Source organism: Chiloscyllium punctatum, chromosome 12 (genome assembly GCF_047496795.1).
Source record: "Chiloscyllium punctatum isolate Juve2018m chromosome 12, sChiPun1.3, whole genome shotgun sequence".
In the NCBI taxonomy this organism is placed as follows: Eukaryota; Metazoa; Chordata; class Chondrichthyes; order Orectolobiformes; family Hemiscylliidae; genus Chiloscyllium; species Chiloscyllium punctatum.
Genome location: NC_092750.1, coordinates 58282226 through 58306555, shown reverse-complemented (window position 1 = coordinate 58306555; position 24330 = coordinate 58282226). Strand labels below are relative to the sequence as shown.

General features: G+C 40.2%; 1 protein-coding gene across 3 annotated transcripts in view; it reads left to right on the top strand.

The window, feature by feature from the left end:
• The window catches only part of LOC140483862 (dual specificity tyrosine-phosphorylation-regulated kinase 2-like), a 128262-nt gene extending 104698 nt beyond the window's left edge, over window positions 1-23564 (top strand). For all 3 annotated transcript variants that reach the window (XM_072582631.1, XM_072582630.1, XM_072582629.1), the window contains 2 exons: window positions 10755-10891; window positions 19588-23564. In XM_072582631.1, the coding sequence (XP_072438732.1) occupies window positions 10808-10891; window positions 19588-21183 (1680 nt within the window). In that variant the 5' untranslated portion in view covers window positions 10755-10807 and the 3' untranslated portion in view covers window positions 21184-23564. The remainder of the gene's footprint in view (window positions 1-10754; window positions 10892-19587) is intronic.
• Window positions 23565-24330: the final 766 nt, after the last annotated feature.

Here is a 24330-nt window from a genome sequence, read left to right as displayed (position 1 = left end):
TTTAAGAAGGGAAGTAGACAAAAGATGGGGTTAGCTTAATGTCTGTAGCGGGGGGAAGATGCTTGAGTCTATTATCAAGGAAAAATAGCAAGGCATCTCAATAGAAATTGTCCCATTGGACAGATGCAGCATGGTTTCATGAAGGGCAGGTTATACTTGACTAATTGTTTGGAATTCTATGAAGACATTACCAGCAAGGTAGACAACGGGGACCTGGTGGATGTGGTGCACCTAGATTTCCAAAAGGCCTTCAACTAGGTGCTGCACAAGACGCTGCTGCATAAGATAAGGATGCATGACGTTAAGGGTAAAGTATTAGCATGGATAGAGGATTGGTTGACTAACAGGAAGCAAAGAGTGAGGACAAATGAATGCTATTCTGGCTGGCAATCAGTAACCAGTGGTGTGCCTCAGGGATCGGTGTTGGGACTGCAATTATTTACAATTTCTATAGATGATTTGGAGTTGGTGACCACGTGCTGGGTGTCAAAGTTTGCAGATGACACTAAGATGAGTGGCAGAGCAAAGTGTGCAAAGGACTGTAAAACATTGCAAAGGAACATGGATATATTGAGTGAGTGGTCAAAGGTCTGTCAGATGGAATACAATGTAAGTATATGTGAAGCCATTCATTTTGGTAGGAATAACAGTAAAAAGGATTATTACTTGAAAGGTAAAAAGTTGCAGCACCTTGCTGTGCAGAGGGACATGGGTGTCCTTGTGCATGAATCACAGAAAGTTGGTCTGCATGTATACAACAGGTAATTAGGAAGGCAAATGGAATTTTGTCCTTCATTGCTAAAGTGTTTAAAAGCAGAGAGGTTAAATTGTAGCTGTACAAGATGCTGGTGAGCCCACACCTGGAGTACAGCATACAGTTTTGGTCTCTTTACTTGAAAAAGGATGTACTGGCACTGGAGGGGGTACAGAGAAGTTTCACAAGTTTGATTCCAGAGTTGAGGGGGTTGGCTTATAAGGAGAAACTGAATAAACTGGGACTATATTCGTTCGAATTCAGAAGGTTGAGGGGGGATCTTATGGAAAGATACAAAGTTATGAAGGGAATAGTTATGGTACAAGTAGAGAGGATGTTTCACTGGCAGCTGAAGCAAGGACAAGAGGTCATAGCCTCAAGATTATAGGGAGCAAATTTAGGACTGATTTGAGAAGGAACTTCTTCATCCACAGGGTTGTTAATCTATGGAATTCCTTGCCTAGTGAAGTAGTTGATGCTACTTCAATAAATATTTTTTAACGTAAGATAGTTTTTTTTTAACAATAAAGGAATCAAGGAATATGGCGAGAGTGCGGGTAAGTGGATCAGAATTCATGAAAAGATCAACCATGATCTTCTTGAATGGCAGACCGGGCTCGAAGAGCGAGACGGCCTTTTCCTGCTCCTCGTTCTTATGTAGGTTCTAAAATTGGGCATTCTTTTTTCAAAGTCATATAGTGATTTTTCCATTCACACTTTTTGTTTATCACGATACCTAACATTAATCTCACCACAGCAAGGAGGGGAAAATTCCACCCAACAAATTCACAATACTCACAGTATATCACTGTTGAGACACACAGTGAGATGCAATTTTTGCAAAGGAACAAAGTCAGCCTTTTATTTTATTGAATATTTGCACTTAATCGTGCAGCTGCCCATCCCTGAAGTGCTTATATCTCTTGTGCATTTTTGATGGAAGCTGTTCATAGTTTCAGATCACAGCAAATTCTGACCTAATAAAGACTATTTTTCCAAAATATTGCCGGTATAATTATGTTCCTATGTTTGGAAAAAAAGCATGCCATTCAGAATAAAGCCACCTTTGTATGTGGAAAAGGGAGGAAGTTGAAAACGCAATGACCCAGAGGGCAAGTTGTTGGAGGGAACCCTGAGGGATAGGATATACATGCATTTGGAAAGGCAAGGACTGATTAGGGATAGTCAATATGGCTTTGTACTTGGGAAATCGTATCTCACAAACTTGATTGAGTTTATTGAAGAAGTAACAAAGAGGATTGATGAGAGCCAAATGGTGGACATGATCTATATGGACTTCAGTAAGGCGTTCGACAAGGTTCCCCATGGGAGACTGGTTAGCAAGGTTAGATCTCATGGAATACAGGGAGAACTAGCCATTTGGATACAGAACTGGCTCAAAGGTAGAAGACAGAGGGTAGTGTGGAGGGTTGTTTTTCAGACTGGAGGCCTGTGACTAGGAGAGTGCCACAAGGATTGGTGCTGGGTCCACTACTCTTCATAATTTATATAAATGATTTGGATGTGAGCATAAGAGGTATAGTTAGTAAGTTTGCAGATGACACCAAAATTGGAGGTATAGTGAACAGCGAAGAAGGTTATCTCAGATTACAATGGGATCTTGATCAGATGGGCCAATGGGCTGAGAAGTGGCAGATGGAGTTTAATTTAGATAAATGTGAGGTGCTGCATTTTGGGAAAGCAAACCTTAAAGGCAGGACTTATATACTTAATGGTAAGGTCCTCCGGAGTGTTGCTGAACAGAGGCCTTGGACTGCAGGTTCATAGCTCCTTGAAAGTGGAATACAGGAGTTGGATGGTCATGTCGCAGCTGTACAGGACATTGGTTCGGCCACTATTGGAATATTGCGTGCAGTTCTAGTCTCCTTCCTGTCGGAAAGATGTTGTGAAACTTGAAAGGGTTCAGAAAAGATGTACAAGGATGTTGGAGGATTTGAGCTCTCAGGAGTGGTTGAATAGGTTAGGGTTGTTTTTACCTAGAGTGTCAGAGGCTGAGGGGTGACCTTATAGAGGTGTACAAAATCATGAGGGGCATGGATAGGAAAAATAGACAAAGTCTTTTTCCTGGGGTGGGTGAGTCCAGAACTAGAGAGCATAGGTTTAGGATGAGAGGAGAAAGATATGAAAGAGACTTAAGGGGCAATTTTTCACACAGAGGGTGGTACGTTTATGGAATGAGCTGCTAGACGAAGTGGTGGGCGTTGGTACAATTGCAACATTTAAAAGGCATCTGGATGGGTACATGAAATAGGTACATGAATAAGTAGGGTCTGAAGGGATATTGGCCAGGTGCTGGCAGGTGGGACCAGATTGGGTTGGGCTATCTGGTCGGCATGGACAGGTTGGATTGAAGGGTCTGTTTCCATGCTGTACATCTCTAAGACTCTATGACTCTATTTCCTAGCGGAAACATGATCTTGAGCAAGAATGTGGTGGGGAAATAATTCTAGCTATCCAATCATAAAAACTGTCCTGACATTTTCAGGGTCAGTTTAATTATGGTATTATGGCAAAGCATCTCATTGGCAGATTCTCTGAGGCAGAGGGAAAGGCACCATTGTTTGGCACAATGTTGAGATCTGTTCAGCGTTAGTTGAAGATGTAATGGCCAATTACATGCATTCAATTTCAATGAGTTTACCACCTCAGGTGACATCCAGTAAGCTCTTCTACAATTACACTAAGTATGTCTGATGTTTGAAGCATCTATACTCTCACAGTGTTACAGTAAACCATCAAAGCTCAGACAATAATGAGTGTACTTTCTACTATTAGCCTTCAGCTGTTAGCATTCTGTACATATTCGCCAACAACCTTAATGGCCTGCACTTCATTTAAAAGCTGTACATGACATGTCAATTTTTGATTCATAAGCCATAATCATTTTTTATTATGGTCTGCTTTAACCACATTTCACAGCAAGCATACTGTGTCTTTTTTCAAGGTGCAGACTATTGTGGCAACAATGAAAGAATGTTAGCTGTGGGTGGTCCACTCTGTCACTCTTATGTCAAGTTAAAGGTGGACACCCAGGAAGGTAAATTGCAATAAAGGAAAAGTGTGAGCTGAGATTCACTATGGTATTTTGCTTCTCTTACTACTTCATTTGTGACCTTCCTTAATGTGTTCACGTAGATGGATTATCAATCTGTAAATCCTTCTGATACAGGTATAGCCAACAGTCAGAGCAGGAGTTTCCTGATCAGCTAGAACCATGTCATAGCTACAGTTCAACAGCCTCCCCATATCAAAAGACTGCCACACAACAGCCTTTGTGGTTTCAGTTGCTTGAAAGTACATCAGATCACAGAACCTTCATGGCATGCCCATTAAAAGTGATAGATGACCGCGACTTCCCAGAAATTCTTCCTCAGCCTTCTTTGTTTTGTCCTTCTCCAAGTGTTGTGATAAAAAGAAGCAGGGCTGGCTACTCTGCTACCAGACCTGCCAACACTTCAACTGTCAGGCACCAATCACTGGCCCCTTCCCAAGTACTGGGTACAGTTTTCCGATTGGCATGGGGGTGGAGGAGGGAGGGGGTAAACATGGGTGTGAGGAGTATTAAGGAGCAACCCAAAGATGAGTACACAAGGTGGAATATGAATCAAGATTTGGAGAGAGGAACTCCAAACCCGAATATAAGAAGTAAGGTGATCCCAACTAGAAAGTCAGGAAATGCTGAGAACATTGTTCAGAAGATTTGTTTCTATAAAAGTAGAGTTACACTGTAGAGCATGAGCTATAATGTACAGGAAGTATTGATGATCTCCAATACCATATAATAAATTAACTGAATGGGGAGCCTGCTACCCATGGGTTACCCAAAGAGGAGGAATTGTCCCTGCCTAGTTTGGTTTCCCATCAGAACAATGTATTCCCATCAACATGTATTTGACAGCTGTTGGTTCTAATTCTCCAGGGGTATGAATTGAATTGGTCATGCCACGGAGAATCCACTTTCTGGGCATATGAGTGAGCATGAAGATCAATCTGCCCATTTCAAATGATAGTGAAGAGGTCTAATCTTCACTGTGAGTGGCAACTAAAAGCACCAGCTGTTGGTTAGGTTTGCTCTTACCCATAAATGTTTGGAGGGGATTTTGTATGATAAATTGCTAGAAGGACCACTCAAATGATGTGGCATCCTTTCTGGCTATCTGTAACCCCTGTTAACAGGCTAAGCAGCTGCTTTTGCTCACACAGCTCTTGTCCCACCAGAGGTCCGAAAGCTCTTTGACCATTGCTCTACAGCCATCAGAGGTACCTATCGTTCCATCCCATAGTTTGGGCAATCAGATCACAACACTGCGCTCCTCCTCCTGACTCACAAGCAGATATTGAAGTGCGAGGACCCACTACAGAAAGTTGTGCAGTGTTGGTCTGAGATAACGGAGCGGCTTCTCCAGGACTGCTTAGGTTCGGTAGACTGGGCCATATTCAAGAACTCAGTGGGCAACCTAACCAAGTATGCCACTGCCATACAGACTGCATCGGTAAGTATGTAGATGACTGCGTGCTGAAGGAGTTAATCTAAATGTTCCCCAACTGGAAACCATGGATGAGCCAGGAGATCCAATCCCTACTGAAGACCAGGTCTGAGGCGTACAAGTTGGGCAACCCTGACCAATACAGGAAACCCAGATACAACCTTCGTAAGGCCATTAGAGATACCAAGAGGCGATACCAAACTGAGTTTGAGACCCAGACCAACCACTTGGACTTTTGCGGCAAGACTTACACAATGAAACGGGCTACAAAGCGAAGTCAAACAAAATCGTGAGCAACAATACATTCTGCACTCGCTTAGAACAGAGAGTTAGTGAAATGATATCAGTTATTCTAATAGCCTCAGGTGTAGCTCTACTCACAGTCACCACTACAGACGTTAGGTCAGCCTTCTTGAGAGTGAACCCACAGAAAGTGACTAGCCCAGAAGGTGTCCCCAGCCGTACACTTAGAGCCTGTGCAGCCTACCTGCCAGGAGTATTCACAGACATCTTTAGCCTTTCCTTACTACCATCTGAAGTCCCCAACTGCTTTAAAAAGACCACCATCATCCAAGTAACAAAGAAAAATAATGCAGTGTGCCTCAATGATTACCACCCAGTGGCTCTGACCTCCACAATTATGAAGTGCTTTGAGAGGTTAGTCATGGCTCACGTCAGCTCCGGTCTACCAAACTGCCTGATCCTTTGCAATTTGCCAACCAGCGCAACAGGTCCACAGCAGTCGCCAGCTTCCCGGCCCTACACTCATCCCTGAAACATCTCGATAACAAGGATACATATATCAGGCTCCTGTGTACTGACTACAGCTCTGTCTTCAACACCATAATTCCAAATAAACTCATTTAAGTGTTGGCTCCACCCCCCCCATTACAGATTCCCCCCCCCCCCCGTTACAGATTCTTGATCTCCTGACTCATAGAGTGCAATCAGTAAGAATAGGCGACACCATAATACCCAACTCTGATACCCCATTGGCTGTATACTCAGCCCCCTATTGAAACACTCATGACTGTGTGGCCAAATTCTGCCCCAACTCCATTTACAAGTTTGCTGGTGACACAGCTATTGTAGGTCAGATCTCAAACAACGACTAGACAGAATACAGGAAAGAGACTGACTGCTTCGTGTCATGGTATAAAGACAGCAATTTGTCCATCAACATCTGAAAAATGAAGGTGCTGATCACTGACCTCAGGAAGTAGAGTGAAGGGCATGTTCCTGTCTGCATCAATGGTGCTGAGGTGGAAATGATTGAGAGCATCAAGTTTCTGAGAGTGATGATCACTATCAATTTGTCCTGATCCATCCACATTGATGTGAAGGTCAAGAAAACACACCAATGCCTCTACTTACTCATGAGGCTCAGGAAATGTGACATGTTCATAAAGACTCTGGCCAGTTTTTATTGATGTACCATCAAAAGCATCCTTTCTGGATGATTTTAGCATGGTATGGCAACTGTTGTTCCCCAGGAAAGTTGTGAACACAGCCATCATGCAAACCAGGCTTCTTTCTATTGACTCCATTTATACTTCCCAATGCCTCAGGAAAGCAACCAACATAATCAAAGACCCCTCCCACTGCAGTAATGCCCTCTTCAAACCTTCCCGTTGGGCAGATCTAAAAGTTTGAATACATGTATAAACAGATTCATGAACAGCTTCTTTCTAGTTCTGAGGAACGAGCACCAGACCCGAAACGTTTACTTTGGTTTCTCTTTATGATGCTGCCAGACCTGCTGAGCTTTTCAAGCAACTTCTGGTTTTGTTACAGCTTCTTCCCTGCTGTTATCTGACTTTTATGTGACTCTGCATCTTCTGTGGGGCTATAGCACTGTATTCTGCACTCTGTTCTGCTACTCTGATACACTTTGTATGGTATGATCTGCCTGCAGGGCATGCAAATCAACACTTTTCACAATATCTCAGTATATGTAACAACAATAAATCAAACTGAAGCTCAAACTTAATCACAGCACAGATTCTGAAATTGGAAGTGCCAGAATATTAATTTGATGATAGTTGAATTGTACAGAAAGTTGAATTTTACAGAAAACCACTTAATGAGAGGGGGGAAAATGGACTATCTGAGATAAAGAAGCAAGTTAAAAAGTTAAAAGTCGCATTAAAAGAAACTCCAACAATAATTGAAAGCTAAATGAGATACTGAATTTTTCCAATAGGAGCATTATTTTAGATTAATCTTTAGTGTTATTTAAAATTAATTACTCTGTAACTCTGTTTAAACTGCAATTCGACATTCCACATCTACAACATTCGTACAGGAAATTTGTCTCAACAGTGTATATATTTTTATTGTTCCTCTGTTAACTGATGGAACTTGCAAATTGCATTAAGTTAAGCTTGCTAAGTAGTTTCAGTTGTTTATGTAAACTTACAACTTTTACAATCAACAAACACATCAAAGCAGTCAACTAAAAGATTATTCTAAAGCGTTTGCTATGTTATTAACAGTATACAAACCATTATACAATGCAACATACTACTCTTGCCAATAGTCAAGCTTAGAGCCCTGATGAAGAGCTTTTGCCCGAAATGTCGATTTTCCTGCTCCTCGGATGCTGCCTGACCAGCTGTGCTTTTCCAGCACCACTCTGATCTCCAGCATCTGCAGTCCTCACTTTTGCCTGCTCTTGCTGATAATCTAAAATAAAGTGCTCAGTCAGGAAGCAGGCCTTATACAGATACAAAGAGCATTAAAACCTTCAGGTCAATAACCATTCATCTATGCAGGGATTCCGATGAATAGAATCCCTATGGCCCAACAAGTCCACACTGGTCATCTGAAGAGTAACCCACCCAGACACATTCCCCGACCCGACATTTACCCCTGACTAATGCATCTAACCTACACATCCCTGAACACTTTTGGCAATTTAGCATAGCCAATTCATCTGATTTGCACATCTTTGGATTGCAGGAGGAAACCGGAGCACTCAGATGAAGCTCATGCAGACATGGAGAGAACATGTAAATTCCACACAGACTGTTGCCTGAGGCTGGAATTAAACCTGGGTCCCTGCCACCGTACTGCCATTTTAAAAATATATTTATATACTCAACAATGACTACAGCCAATGCACAATTAAAATCAGTAATATGTTTTGAAAAATAAATTCACCATTTTATACATGCAGCACCAATTCCTAAGTCTACTGGATTGGAATAAAGGTGCCTCAAATCCACTTGAATAGTTTTAGGTGCTGTGAAAGGACAGTGAACAAACGTCAACAACTCCAGGAGGCACTAACCTTAAATCAGATCGTAGATAGCCCGATTCCCCACCTCACCCACTTGAAAAATATACAACACTATATTTTCTGAAATATAGAAAATCTCGTGTATACATTGCAACTTTTAATTAGCTACATCTAAGGAAGGATGATAATAGCCAGTTAACTCAGTACCCACCATGGTTACCTGAAAAAAAAGGTTTGAAGTTACGAGGAAGACCAGCATTTGTTGCCCATCTCTTGATAAGTGACAAGGTTAAATTGTTGCAGTCCATTTAATGCAAGGATACCCACAATGCTATTAGGGATGGAGTACCATGATTTTCATCCAGTGACGCTGAAGGAATGGTGATATATTTACAAGTCAGGATGGCATAGTGGGAAACTTGCAGGTGATGAAGTTCCCATTGATCTGCTGTCTTTGTGGTAGAGGTTGTAGGTATGAAAGGTGCTGCCAAAGGAGGTTAGCAAATTGCCACTTTACATTTTCAAATACATTTTCAAAACTCTGAATATTTTCTTGCATCTTTAGGCCTCAAGAGAAAACAATGTTGCTGCTACTATGCATCATTGGTGTAGTGGGTTTGGATGATAAAGGTGAAGGATGGGCTGCTGATAAAATGGGCTGCTTTGTCCTGGATGGTGTTAAGCGTCTTGAATGTTGTTGGAGCTGCTCTCATCCAGGCAAGTGGGGAGTATTCCATCACACTTGTGGACTTGTGCCTTGACGACGGCGGACAGATTCTGGAGAGTCCGTGGTTGAGTTACTTAGAAGTGATTTGATTTATATGTTTCAGAGCAATTGCTAATTTATACTTGGTCGCTTTCACAAGACAGTGAGAGTAATTTGACTGGCTTGTTTTGATTTGGGTGCTTCATGCAGAATAAACTTTTTTGCTTGTCTCTATTCTGAGCAAATCAGTTTGGCTACTACTCTTTGATGGACACATTTTACGTATAAATGCTTTGCAAGTGTATCATTTATATTTTCAAGCATGGTACCCTCTTTGCATGTGAAAAATATTCAAGTATAATGAAGTTCTTCTCTTCATACAATGAAATTGAACTCGACATTTTTTGTTTAATCTTACAGATGAATATTGTGATAAGTTACTGAAGATCTATTTCCTAGTCTCATGCCTATGTATTATTGTTATAATCTCTGATGACAGAATCTCCTTCAAGTGGCTTTATTGCTGTTTTAATCCAGAAGCAAAGTGCCGGATGCTGGACTTTTGGAAAGTTGGATACTGGGAATCTGAAATAAAACCAATAATGCTCAGTGAACTCAGCAGCCCTTGCAATATCTGTGGAGAGAGTAACAAGAGTTAATAGAATGGCACATACAGTCTCTCAGCAGCAGATTTGCAAATGGTGTGGAATGCTGTGCCCACCCTGTAACCACCAGTACAAGTTTACCAGTGTCAGCAGAGGCTTCAGAAAGCCCTGGCTCTCAGGGGTCAATTGAACCATGTTCAGCTCTCCCTGCACAGGAGAGGCTTTTCTTTAATATGCCTTTCAAAGTTCTCCTGGCTCATTCCCTTCCTTCTTCCCAGCCTGTTTGCATCAGCCCACTGTCAGACGTTCCTGCCTGCTCTAGGTAATAACTTACCTTGAACCAATCAATTCCAATCTGAGGGACAGATGCCTTCAGGGTGAGCCACAAAATGACATGTGAGAAGATCCAGGTGACAGTGCAAGCAAGTTAGAAATGAGAACTGAAATTGCTGGAGATACCTAGTCTGTCAATACCAATGGAGAGAGAAGAAGATTAAGTATTTTATGTATTTTTTTAATGAGGGAATCTTACAGACCCATTAAAACCAGCCCAGTGTCTCAAGTCTGTGTTCTGACGAAAGGTCAGATACATGAAACATTTAATCTTCTTCTCTCTCCATTGGTATTGACAGACTAGGTATCTCCAGCAATTTCAGTTCTCATTTCTAACTTGCTTGCACTGTCACTTGGAACTTCTCACATAGCATCTGGGTCTTTGTTATTAAGACATCATTTTTGGCTAATCCCAGTGTATTTTCTGTTTGCATCTGTAACACTTCCTTATGCCACAGAGTTATCTTGACTCGGTATAGAGTGAGGAACCAGATTCCACATGACTGACACCTCAGTTGTCATCCTGTCCGCTTGCAGCAAACTTAAGAGTTATAATAATAAAATTGTGATTTACATTCTCTTGCATTTTCTTTCTTCATTTCCATAGATTTTTGAATAACTGTTTATATGGTGAGTGCCAATGAGTGATGACATCTTTGGATGACTGGCAACTGGCTCGGAGGAGTTCCTGCAGCCAACAAAATGATGAAACGGACATCTATAGGTGCATTCGTCGACTTGAAGGTGCTTCAGTACCTACTCACATCAATCACATGCAAGTTAAGTCAACTCCCATGCATAGCAAGTATGAGAGGGCTAAATTTTCTCAGACCCCATGACACCAGCAAGGCTTTGTGTGAAGTGGGAGACTTTTGCAAAATCGTAGGTGCACTGATGGTTGCAAAAAGTAAGTGAACCTGAGATTTTCCAAAAAGCCACTTGCATCAAGTCAGTGCTATCTCTTCCCATGTTATGGGTCCTCAGAAAATTTCTCCCAGTAACCTTTCCAATTCATTATTATTTAGTGTTTATCTAAAGATATGCAGCACAACATTAGAATTTATTTCTGATTTATTATGGTGCAATTTTCACCAAGGATTTCTCGAAGCGATTACTTACATGGAATATAGACTTTAAAATAAATTCAATTTAAACAGAATTATACTTGCCCTACTTAACAATAAACACATTATTTTCCTCTGTCTAATTTATGAAGCTACTTCTATGCCTGTTTTTCTGTTAAAATTGTATTTATGTCTTTATAAGTTAGAAACACACATTGTTTGGAGTACTACCCCATCTATCTCTTATTGAATCCTAAATAGGGGACAATGCATCTACCTCAAACACAGAGAAGGTAGTCCTCACTTAAAGTTTGAAAACAACTTTCAGTGAATAATCAAATCCCATAGGAATCAATGTTACACTTGGAGTTAGGCTACTTTGAACATTTTCTTGCCTGAAACAAGACAAAATACATGTTGAAATACTGAAATATATCTCTGAATATAACAGAACTAATGCATAAACTGACATCTATAAATTGGTGTATATATATATATATATATTAGCTTTTTTAAAAGTAAATTTCTGTGGTAGATGAATATTTCAGGTTTCTGAAATATTATGGAAACTTTTTGGTTTATCTCATTTTGTGGCTTGCAGTACCAAAAGGTTGACATTGATGGATTTAATATTATTTAAACAGAACTAGGTGGTGGCTATGGCATGGTGCTTATGTCTTTTGGTAGAGTTCAACCGTGCCCTAATCCCTATTTTTTAAAAAAATATTGTTTGGCTCTTTTTCACAGTTTTGTTTCTACCTGCTGCACGACAGCTCAGTGAAAATGCTGCAGCCCCATTACAGCTTCTTATTCACATCCATTGTGTGGTTTATGCTTTCACTTTGTTTGACCAATGAGTGTCCTTTGCCCTCTCTATCTCACTGTAATTCCTCACCTGTTGTTTGTTTCATTATTAAAAAGTCATGTCTCCTGCTGGAATACATTGGTTTTGCTTTTTTTCCTGTGTTTTGAAAAATGCCTTTTGCTGATCCAGTATACCTAAAGGCCAAAAATCAAATAATGACACCAGGTTATAGTCCAACAAGTTTATTTGAAATTACAAGCTTTCAGAGCTCTGCTTCATCCTTAACTCCAGCATCTCCACAATATCGTAAAGAGTGAGCTGCCAAACTGCTCTGGGCTGCCCCCAGTACTGGGAAGAAAGCACTCACTGCACTGATTTAACTAGAATTTTCTCACTGTTGAAGTCAGTTTTAAAGGTGGGTGAAGAAATGGCATTTATGTCCTTTTAAAGGGATGCAATTTCTCTTTTTCTTGTGGCACAGAAGGCTAATTTATCTAGTTGTTAATGAGAAAGGCATAAAGAATCAACATTCTCTTGGCACCATGTGCCTGACACGGGCTGATGTGATGACATGTCAGGCGTGAAATTAAACCAGAACTAAGAATGTACATTAAAAAAAGGCCCTTGAAAGAAAACAGTGTTCTAGAAAAATAACATTAAATGGACTGACATTATGTGAAGGTCAGTCTGTATTAAGTTAATGGGCTTCATCTCCTTACAAAACAGTATGTTAAACTTTGACCTTTATACCTGGTGCACAAGCAGTGTCAGCTTCACCTGCAGTATATGGAAGTAGATGACCAGTGCAACTATAAACAAGTACAAAGTAATCCTCACCAAAAACACAGCAAATTTCAAACTCGTCATTAAGGGGAATGTTAAGCTATCTGAAATTCCGAATGACATTGCCAACTCCTCAAGAGGGCCATATTTGCAGACGACATTCATACCAGTTCAGAGCAGCAGAAATAATATCAATGTTAGCAAATGTCGAAGAATAGGGACAATTAAGGGGAAGTAGTACAGAGTGGTAATGTCACTGAATTTGTGTTTCAGATGCCAAATTCTGCATTGGGAACATTAGTTCAAATATCACCATGGCTATTGGTGGAATGTAAATTTGATCAATAAAATCTGGAATTGAAAACTAGTCTCAATAATAATGACTACCATTGATGTAAAAAAACCACCTGATTTACTAAAATCCTTAATAGAAGGAAATTTCCATCCTGGCCAGACCCATAGCATATAGTTGACCCTTAGATGTCTGATCCACTCAGTTCAAGGGGCAAATAGGAATGGAGAAAAAGAATTCTGGCCTTGCCAGTGACTTTAACATTGTATAAAATGATTCAAAAAATTTGAAATCTGGTGAGCTCACAGACTTACTGACTCAACTTCATTAACCCTTGGGATGAACAGACTCCATTTTAAATTCCTTTTATATAAGCTACACTAAGAAATAATGCAGATTAATTAGATGTATAATCAATGCATGAAGAAATGCTTACTGTAATAGTACATAGCTATGGGGAAATCAATTTAGTGTGTAAAAACCCCTGACTGAGCAATTTTATTTCAAATAGATTTTCAAAGTTCTGAATTCTTTCCTGATCCCGGAAAGAACAGTTTGCAGGCCTCAAGAGAAAACAATGTTGATGAGTGTTCACTGCATTTGGTCAGAGTTCTGCATGGGGTTCATGTACCCCTCTATCTACCTCCTGAGCTCGTTTGCTGTAGCTCCCTTTTGGTAAATATGCATGTGTGTTTCTTTCAGTGACAATAGTCTATGTTTGTCAGACATCTAAATAATTCTGCCAACATGCTGTAGCTCACATAATGAGAGAAATTTAAATCTTTGTTTAAAGTTGCTAACAGTGCAATAGATGGAAAAACATGTAAATATGCACCTCTTTATTGTGGGCACTGTCAGTCCCACAGAGATGTTGTCAATCAGATTTTGTGTGAACAGCTGGGATCCCCAGTACTAGACTTCTGGGTTGGCATTGAGCAGGACATTAATGTCTAATAATAATATAGGATAACGACATAAGGTTAATTAAATATACATTTTTCCAGTATGCATTATGCAAATTTTATGATTGCATGACCCCAGATCAACATCTTGGTCACTTAAAATACCTAACAGAGAAAACATGCAGAAGTTCCTTTTACAATATCCTGTCCAGTAATTAACATGGAAAGAGATTGCAAACCATGAGGCTGGATTTTGATGATAAATTTGGTAATGAAGAGTTGACCATGCAAGTTAATCTGATGAACTCATCAGAAAGCTGTCAATTAGACAAAGCTCTCAGCTCCCTTCAAAACTGTGAATACAATCCTTGCTGAACCAAACCACTTAGTGCGGGTAGGAATGTAGCCAACTATTCATAATGAGATTCCATTCCACAACTATACAAACCAATCTTCCAGACCTAAACACAAAGTACATCTGAAGTTTACTGAACAATTGACTAGCTATCTGCTCACATTTCAAAGCTCAAGAGATGAACTTTTAGTCACAGAAGTCATGTATCTGTTCAGCAATTTCAGGAGCTTAACAGATATCTGAACTTTAAATCAATGAATACACCAAAGTCTCAGTGTCCAAGTGCTGCATGCAAAGAAGGTTTCCTGGAGAGAGTACTCAAATGCATCTGCAAGCTTACACAATGGTGGTCAATTTACTGATCACCTATGTTTTGACAACAAAGCTCTATGATCAATCATTGCATTGGGAACATAACTAACTTATCAAACAGAATCTAATGATGACGTTTTAAATTGATAAGACCTTTTATTAGTACCTGTGAAAACATACCTGATCCTACATGACGCTCTCGCAATGTTCACAAACTGACAGACTTGTCATGTTTCACACAGGCTTTGAAACCTATTCACCTTGGTGAAGGTTTCAAACTCAGAGAAATTAAAATTGAGGCAACATTAAAAAGCCTGAACCAAATATCACTTCGAGTGTGCATACTGGAATCATGCATGCTTTGTTAACTGCCATGTTTTCTACACCAGTCAATATTATGACCAACAGCTGTAAAGTTTGAATGTATAGCTCCCCAACTTCATTTTCAGCAACATGGTAAAGATTTGTCCAGCATTAGAATGACAAAATGTGACCCATGTTCTCTGATACTAAAGATTCCTTTCGTGAAAACTGCATGGAAATAGGATGAAGGCCTCTTCTATCTGCTGACTATTAAAATGCCTTAATTTTAATCAACAGTGTGGTCCGTGTTAATCTAGTTCCCAGTGAACCCAACTTCATTGCACAAAAAAACTGTATAATTGAACAGCTTTTGGCAGTCTTTGGTGCTCCCAGAACTAGCCACTCCATTGGTGCACGTTATAGTGAAACCACACTGCTGTGTTTCAGTGCTTATCCCAGTGTGCAGTACAGAGGAATCTTGATCCGAAACAATTTTTTCATAGACCTGACACAAAGCTAACAGCATTAGATCCAGGAGCAGGATTAGGCGTAGGCTATTCAGCTCCTTAAACTTGCCCCACCTTTCAAAAGAGCATGGCTGATCTGCCCCAGGCCTCAACTCCTCTTTTCTGCCAGCACTTCATCGTCCTCCATTTGATTTCTTTTTCAAAATTCCACCTCCTCTTTCAATTATCTAAGTCTTGTATTTAATCAGAAAAGATATTTGACACTGAAAAATGCAAAATTACCTTGATCTTTGTTAAATAATATAAAATAAGTTATAGATAGACACTTTGCTTATCAGATTATAGTTAATTAAAGCTGAAATGCTACTAGATGAACACATTGCTGGGAATGTTTGTATATACAATTCTAGAACACACATAAGATGAAAGAAGAACCAATTATTATTGGTTACTCATGACAGCCATGTTTAGCCATTTGTATTGTATGGTGCTGTCAGATATAATGGACAGACTCATTATGGCACAGTATTAATGGGTTAGTCATTTGACAGATCAAGCATAGCATTGTCATCATTGGCTATCCATCAATTTGAAGGTGACATCAGGATTGCGAGCTCTTTGCCTTGGGTCTTCATGTGACTGAGCAGAGTGATTTTCGACACAGTGGTTTTTGGGCATGTCAAGTGGGAAGTCACATGAGGTAGTGGGACCCAAGATTTATTTCATTTTCTTTCCTTTGCTGCCATAACTCTGCCTCATTATTGAGATGTTGTGAATTACTGCCTGATGTAGCACAATGACACAGTAGATTTCAGCATACCAATTCATGCAAAACATGTGAGGTGCATTATGTCATAGGACAGGAGGGTGTAGCAGACAGTAATCTAATCTCATTTGTTGAGACCCTGAATGATGAGAGTTAACATGTCCACCTTAGATAACCTTTAAGACCCTTCAAATACAATTTTATGGTTAGCCGGACAATCTAGCAGATCAATTGCGTCTGATGTGAAATATGCTGCTTCTATTGCCTGTTTGATTTCACAAGGTATTTTGAGGAGATTTTCCTAGTTAGAACATTTGCTTATCATTTGGGAGTAGTGCTCATTGAATAAAATAGAACTTATCTTCTTGGATGACTGGGGATTTAAGTGCAGCCTTTCGTTAGTCAGCTCTGGCTATAGATTGCAACAAATCATGCAAAAATAGCAGTTCTGTAAGAAGCAGTCAAATGCCTCACTAATGTCTTGCACTCCATCGCAAGAATCTGTATTACAGGACCAGTTGGTATTTGTAGCCAGTTGAAGCAATTGGCACAGGAAATAACACAAGTTCAGACCCTGGCCTGTGTCTACAAAAGTTGCAACTAAAATCAGGAAATTAGGCTATAGGTGACTATCATGGGAAACCTTCCAAAAATTTCACTTGTGGAGCAAACAGCATTACCAGTGAGAACCAAACTCTTCTCATCTCGAGAAATTTAGGTCAATATAGTAAAGTGCTCAATGATTTGACCAGAGTAGACAAAGAAGTACATTAGCTGCTGAATTAGCCCTCTGTAAGTAACAATTGTATAACTAATTCTTGTTGTGGCTCCGGCTGGGGGAAAGAGGAGGGTGAGTTACATAACTCTGAATCTCACACCATGGCTTCCCTTTTCTCCTCATGGCAGTCATTTGCCTGTCAGACATTAATCTCCTTTCCTCTATTTTAACAACCTCCTTACATGCCTTACGTTAGGTCCTCCATGACACACTCACTAACAGTCAGCCTTCTTGTATTGAATCAATCATGTTGTAAGAGAAATTTGTGCAGAACACTCACAAAGAGCAGAACACTGGATGGGGTATCTCCAACCATGAACACTTCACACTGAATGGCAAATTGATCATTTCAGGAGAGGCAAAATAATTTAAGTGCTGGAGGCTACTTGCCTGGTAGTTGTATCATTGAGGTCTGCACTGTGTGCCTGGACTCCTTTTGTTTTTTTCATTACTGCTTCACAGGATGTGGGCACTGCAGACTTGACCTACCTACATTCACTGCCCACCCGGAATTCCATTTAGAAGATGGGGATGGGCCTTCCTTTTCACAACACCATGCCAGTGGAACTGGAATGAAATGTCAGAATGCCTAGAAATGAATATTAATCTTGTCAGGAAACATTTGCCATGGGAGGGGGATGCTTTCAGTTCCAGAAACCTTCCGTAGAGTATGAGCAGCCAATTACCTATCACAATTACAAAGGGATCAAAGTACCTATCAAAGTACAAAGGGATCTGGGAGTGCTAGTCGAGGATTCTGTAAAGGTCAACATGCAGGTTGAGTCCGTGATTAAGAAAGCGAATGCAATGTTGTCACTTATCTCAAGAGGGTTGGAATATAAAAGCACCGTTGTGCTACTGAGACTTTATAAAGGTCTGGTTAGGCCCCATTTGGAGTACTGTGTCCAGTTTTGGTCCCCACACCTCAGGAAGGACATACTGGCACTGGAACGTGTCCAGCGGAGATTCACACGGATGATCCCTGGAATGGTAGGTCTAACATATGAGGAACGGCTGAGGATCCTGGGATTGTATTCATTGGAGTTTAGAAGATTAAGGGGAGACTTAATAGAGACATACAAGATAATACATGGCTTGGAAAGGGTGGACGCTAGGAAATTGTTTCCGTTAGGTGAGGAGACTAGGACCCATGGACACAGCCTTAGAATTAGAGGGGGTAAATTCAGTATAGAAATGCGGAGACATTTCTTCAGCCAGAGAGTGGTGGGCCTGTGGAATTCATTGCCGCAGAGTGCAGTGGAGGCCGGGACGCTAAATGTCTTCAAGGCAGAGATTGATTGATTCTTGTTGTCTCGGGGAATTAAGGGCTACGGGGAGAATGCGGGTAAGTGGAGTTGAAATGCCCATCAGCCATGATTGAATGGCGGAGTGGACTCGATGGGCCGAATGGCCTTACTTCCACTCCTATGTCTTATGGTCTTACAATTTTCATCCTCAGGTTGCATCTAGGAGAACCACTAGAATAATTGAATGAAATTCACTTGCAGCAATCAAGGGGAAGCACGGTGTTAGTAAGTTGGCATCCATTCAAGTTGCACATAATTGTAATAAAATGGAAACAACACTGGTTGTCCTTATTTGGTGCTGACATGTTCAGTCAGGTTATGATTATTGGTATGGTCATATTACAACTCTGTGTTTTTTAAGATGAATGTTCCTCACAACATATTTGTACTTTTATATCAAGGAAATCTGCATTCTGAAATAGGTTTTTCCATACATTATCATCAACAGATTTTTAATTTCACCAGAGTGGCAAATGAGTTTTCAACAACATTAAGCACTAATGGCTGGTGTATACTAATATTCAAAAAGCACCCCTAACTCACCAGCATTCACATTTTGTTTAAGCTTTCTTACACAGCCATCTTTAAAGTTTCCCTTCGTGATCTCATATCAGATTGTTAGTAAATGTGATGTTGGATTATTTGAATCTGGACGTGAGACTTCTCAAAATCATTTCATGTAGGTAGATGTATAGTCAGCATATGAGTTTTGGCTGAAAGATTATGAGGTCACACTTTTGTGCTCTTTATCAGGCATATAGTGGTACTATTTGTTTTAAATGGAAAGATTTGTGCAGTAACTCTGTGACTATTTGTCCTGTAAAAATGTAAAGTAACTGAGATCAGATACGCAGTTTAGCAGTTACTTCTCAGGTTTAAGTAGTTAGATTGGAGATGGTGCAATCAGTTTTAATTTCAAGACCAAGACTTATTCTTAACTTAGGAGCAACAAGCAAATGAAGGTCAGAGGCAGAGTGTCCACGGCAGTGTAGAAAAAGAATAATTAAAATCAAGAAATCACGTCGAGGTCATTGATTGGGAGGATTGATTGTCAGACAACAAACATTTATTATTTTTATTCAAGAGCATGGAAGTGAAACAATAAACAAGCCTACTCAAACATCAGTGGAGTTTATAAGTCTTGCATAAGCTGATCTTTAGAGAGAAAAGTATTCAACATATATCCTTCATAAATCATTATACTGTATTTAGAGGTATGAATAACACATTTACATTGTAGGTTTATAGTTTTTGAGATAATTTCATCAAGCATTCACAACAGGAATTTGGTTTTCTTCTGTTTCAGGAGAGTGACTATACAGGTACCATGACTGATCAATTTCGTGTTGGAGGTGATCAACACTTCCAAGGTCAAGAATTGTATGAAGAAGCCGAGTCAAAATTGACAGCATGTGCAACACCAAACAATAGTCTCAGTGCCATTGATAAAAGTACCCTGCCTTCTCACAAACTGGAGAGCTCCATCCAACTAAAAGGCAGCTCCAGTTCCATAAAATCCTATGACATCTCCACGAGGCCTAAAGGGGAGCCAATGACTGCAGTGGAGGCAAAAAAACACTATATACACAAACTTACACCGTATGAGGAACAGGAAATAGCTAGCTATTCAGAAATCTATTTTGTTGGACCAAATTCTAAAAAGAGACCAGGAATTATTGGAGCACCAAATAATAATAGCTACGATGATGATCAGGGCTCTTATCTCTATGTGCCACATGATCATATAGCATATCGATATGAAGTCATCAAGGTAATTGGAAAAGGCAGCTTTGGGCAGGTGGTGAAAGCTTATGACCACAAACTCCACCAATACATCGCCTTGAAAATGGTGAGGAACGAAAAGAGATTTCACAGGCAGGCAGCAGAGGAAATCAAAATACTAGACCATTTGAGGAAGCAAGACAAGGACAACAACATGAATGTTATCCATATCTATGAGAGTTTTTCCTTCCGTAACCACATATGTATGACCTTTGAACTACTAAGTATGAATCTCTATGAACTCATCAAGAAGAATAAGTTTCAAGGATTCAGTCTGCCCCTGGTCCGTAAATTTGCACACTCCATCCTGCAGTGCCTTGATGCTTTACATAAAAGCCATATCATCCATTGCGACTTGAAACCTGAGAACATCCTATTGAAGCAACAGGGCCGTAGTGGAGTTAAAGTGATCGATTTTGGATCTAGCTGTTATGACCATCAAAAAATTTACACATACATTCAATCACGTTTTTACCGAGCTCCTGAGGTGATTCTAGGAGCACAATATGGGATGGCTATTGATATGTGGAGTTTGGGATGCATTCTTGCTGAATTGCTGACTGGTCACCCGCTGTTGCCAGGGGAAGACGAGGGGGATCAACTTGCTTGCATGATGGAGTTATTAGGAATGCCATCAAAAGTACTTCTGGAATGTTCCAAAAGAGCCAAAATGTTCATCAGTTCTAAGGGTTACCCTAGATATTCTTCTATTGTAACTCTTCCTGATGGGACTGTGCATTTGAATGGTGGACGATCTCGAAGAGGAAAAACTCGAGGTCCCCCTGGTCAACGGGACTGGGTCAGTGCCCTAAAGGGTTGTGATGATCAATCTTTCATTGACTTCCTGAAACACTGCCTGGAGTGGGATCCTGCCTTACGCATGACACCAGCACAGGCCTTAAGGCACCCTTGGCTTCGGAGACGTCTGCCAAAGCCACCAACAAATGACAAAGCAACATTTGTCAAACGCATGTCAGCAAGCCCTACTAGCCTCATGGATGCAGTGGTTAAACTACCTCCTACTTCTGCCAGCATTGCCAATAAATTGAAATCCAATCAGAGTAATGATTCCAATCCCAACATGACTCAGAGGACAGTGCTGCCAAAGCTGGTCAGTTGACTGGTAACTTGAAGAAAATAACAGTTGTTGATACTCAGTCAGAATATGAATTCCTGTGGCATGCGGTATACAGGGAACATAATTTCTTCCTTTCTACATTCCAACCTGACTTGAGCCAACAGGTCTTTAATTATTACAAGGCTGCAAGTCTGCACTGAGCATGCTCCAGGACTGCTGGGCAGCTCCTGCCAGGCCACACTGTACACATTGGTTTACACTGTACAATGACACAAACTACCCACCAACATTCACAGTAAAGCAGTTGGGCTAGATGCACAAATGAAAAGGTGTTCTTTGATTGGATAGTTATTTATTTTACATCAGCAGTATCCTACTCAGATGTCATAGTGTGCTAATCCTTTGCTCCCTGCATATTTGAAGGCCAAAAGTGCCCTTTAATTTACTCACTGATGAAACTGCTGTGAATGAAAATGGTCTCAAATCATTCACTTTCTAATAACCAAGAAAGATTTCACACATTTACAAACTTTGATGTAATAATGGATTTGGCCTACTAGCTATCCTAATTTATCTTTCTTGGGATCTGTATTTCCATTGGACACTGAACAGTGGCTTGCAGTCTCGGGTGGACATCTGTATGCATTGGAGGAGAGATGGTAGCATCCAGACACCTAGATGTGTCAATCCATTCTTTAAAGGGCATAAGGGTTGCTGATTCCTTTAGTTTGGCCAAGGTACTGTGTAAGTATAAATGCAGGGATAACCCTCCTTAGGTGCAAATCAACTGCAACATCATGATATGGTGGAGATTTTCCTTAGTGACAAAGCTGGTAATGTTAAAAATCATAAGTAGCTCTCCTTCATTTTTGGCAACTGAGAGGAGATGAGTTACCATTTATATCTGAGTTTGTGTTCATGAAATTTCATTGCATTAGTTCTTGTTTTTATGAAACAATATATTAAAGGAGTTGACCAAAAGGAACTATCATCTGTGCAACTACATCAGAGAAAGAAAAGCCTGTTTTTTTTAATTTGTACTGTATTTCACGCCTCTTTTCTATCTTTCAGTCCCTCATATCAGGTAATTTTTCAAACTAATAGGACAGGCGGGTAACCTAGCCTAGCAATAGCACCATGCGAAGAGTTAACTGAGAATTTTGAAAGTTTTCCTCAGTGATCTGCCCTCTGATTTCCCAGTCATCCTTCTGTGAGTCGTGTCTCTGCAGGTAAAACCTTCAATGTACAATGTGCGAATCAAACAAACAGACTAATTCACACCTATTTGAAGATGAAGACATCAGCTGTGAAAGGGTACCGTCAACTAAGTAGTGTCAAAAATTATAAGCTCCACACGTAATTCAGATTTTCCGTCAATGTACAATAACAGAAATTCACTAGATAAAGAAGTCTTTTCGAGGTAAAGAACCTCAATTGATGTGTCGAGTTGGATTGTGCACTATTTTATCTTGAATGTCCATTTAGCAAATTTAAAGAGTAGAAAATTTGGAGAGGGGTCTGTAATATTGGGAAGATCGCTCAAGAGGGTGGATTCAAAATGTCAATTTCACAAGCCTTCCACTTTCTAGTGATTGATAACAAGAAAATCAGGGGAATTGTAGATCAGATTCACCAATCTCTGCTGCTGATTGTTGGATCTGTTGATTGGTAAGGCACCATGCCAGCAATGTTGTCTTGAAAAGTTCACCCTCCATAAAACATTTTCACTTTTTGTTCATTTGAGTATTATAGCTATCACCCAAACATATAACACTTGATAAACATTGATTGTACTTCCTTAAGAAAACAAGACTAGCCCTTGCTGCTTACCTGCAGAAGATATTAATTGGCAATTCCAGTGAGACAGGGAGCTTTGCCTTTTGGGAGCACATTGAGAAATTAAATTCCACAAACAGGAAAAGAAAGACTTGCATTTTTGAAATGCACCTTTCATGACTACAAAATGCTTTACAGCCAATGACATCCTATTTGAAGTTAGTCAGTGTTATATTGTAGGAATTGCAGCAGCTACTTTGCATGCAGAAAACTCCCATAAGCAGCAATATGATAATAACTGAATAACCTGTTTCAGTGGTGCTGGTTGAGGAACTAGTGATTGTTAGGACACGAGGGAGAACTGTTTAGTGCTTCTCCAACGTATCGCCCGTTTGGATCTTTCATCCCCATGGAGGAGAATAGATGAGGCCTTGGTTTGTGTCTCATCTGAAAGACAGTATTTTTGACAGTGGTGCCTGATGAGGACATTATTAGAAACCAATCTGGGATTTTATTTGAAGAGCAAGTGAGCAGTGGTCCACCCCAGCTTTGATAAAACCCAGCTGAGAACTAATTGTGAGCTGGAAGAGATACAGCAAGCGTTTTTAGGTTTAGTTGTGGACCAGAATGAGCTTCTTCTGATTTCTAAGAAGCCTTTGGCTCCATTATCCCAATTTTCCTCTCTCCCCAATCATTTATAGATCCATTACCCCCCCCCCCCCCCCCCACACACACACCTTGAATCGCAATGCTTATATCTATTAATTTGGTATGGACTCAACCACAACAATTTTCTGCATCATCAGTAAACTTATGTATCATTTTTCTCAAGCCTGTGCCTGAATCACTAATATTATTAGAAAACTACCAAGGTCCCAGGAAGATTTCCTTGTGGTCCACCGTTTCATCAGTGTAGCCATTCCTGCTTCAGGTGCATTAGATTGGAAAGTTTTGCACGGTCAGGAAAGAGAGATTACGTCCAGTGTGAGACACAGCCCGAGTAAGTATGTAGTTTGGGGAATGTGGGAATGTGGTGCCAAAGGAACGAGGTGCTTTTTGCTTGCTTTTTTGCTTCATAGCTTGTAAAGTTGTGTTTTAACAGGATAAATTGAAGCCCAGGATCAAGGTCCCAGTACAAAAGAGAGCACAGGTAAACCGTAAGTGCATTGGTTGCTAAAAGCTGCTTAATTTGACTATCTATTATAGGATACTTTCAGATTGAAGGTAAGTATGAGAAATACTTACAGATTACAAGCTAAAAGACCAGTAGAAAACTTTTAGAAAAGCAAATGAAGAACTAAGTAAAGACAATTCAGATGCTGGGCCAGGCAATGTGTTGTACCTGCACGATATTAGTTGCTGGTGCACCCCATTGCAGTTTGTAGTGACCACATCTGTACCAAGTGTTGGTTG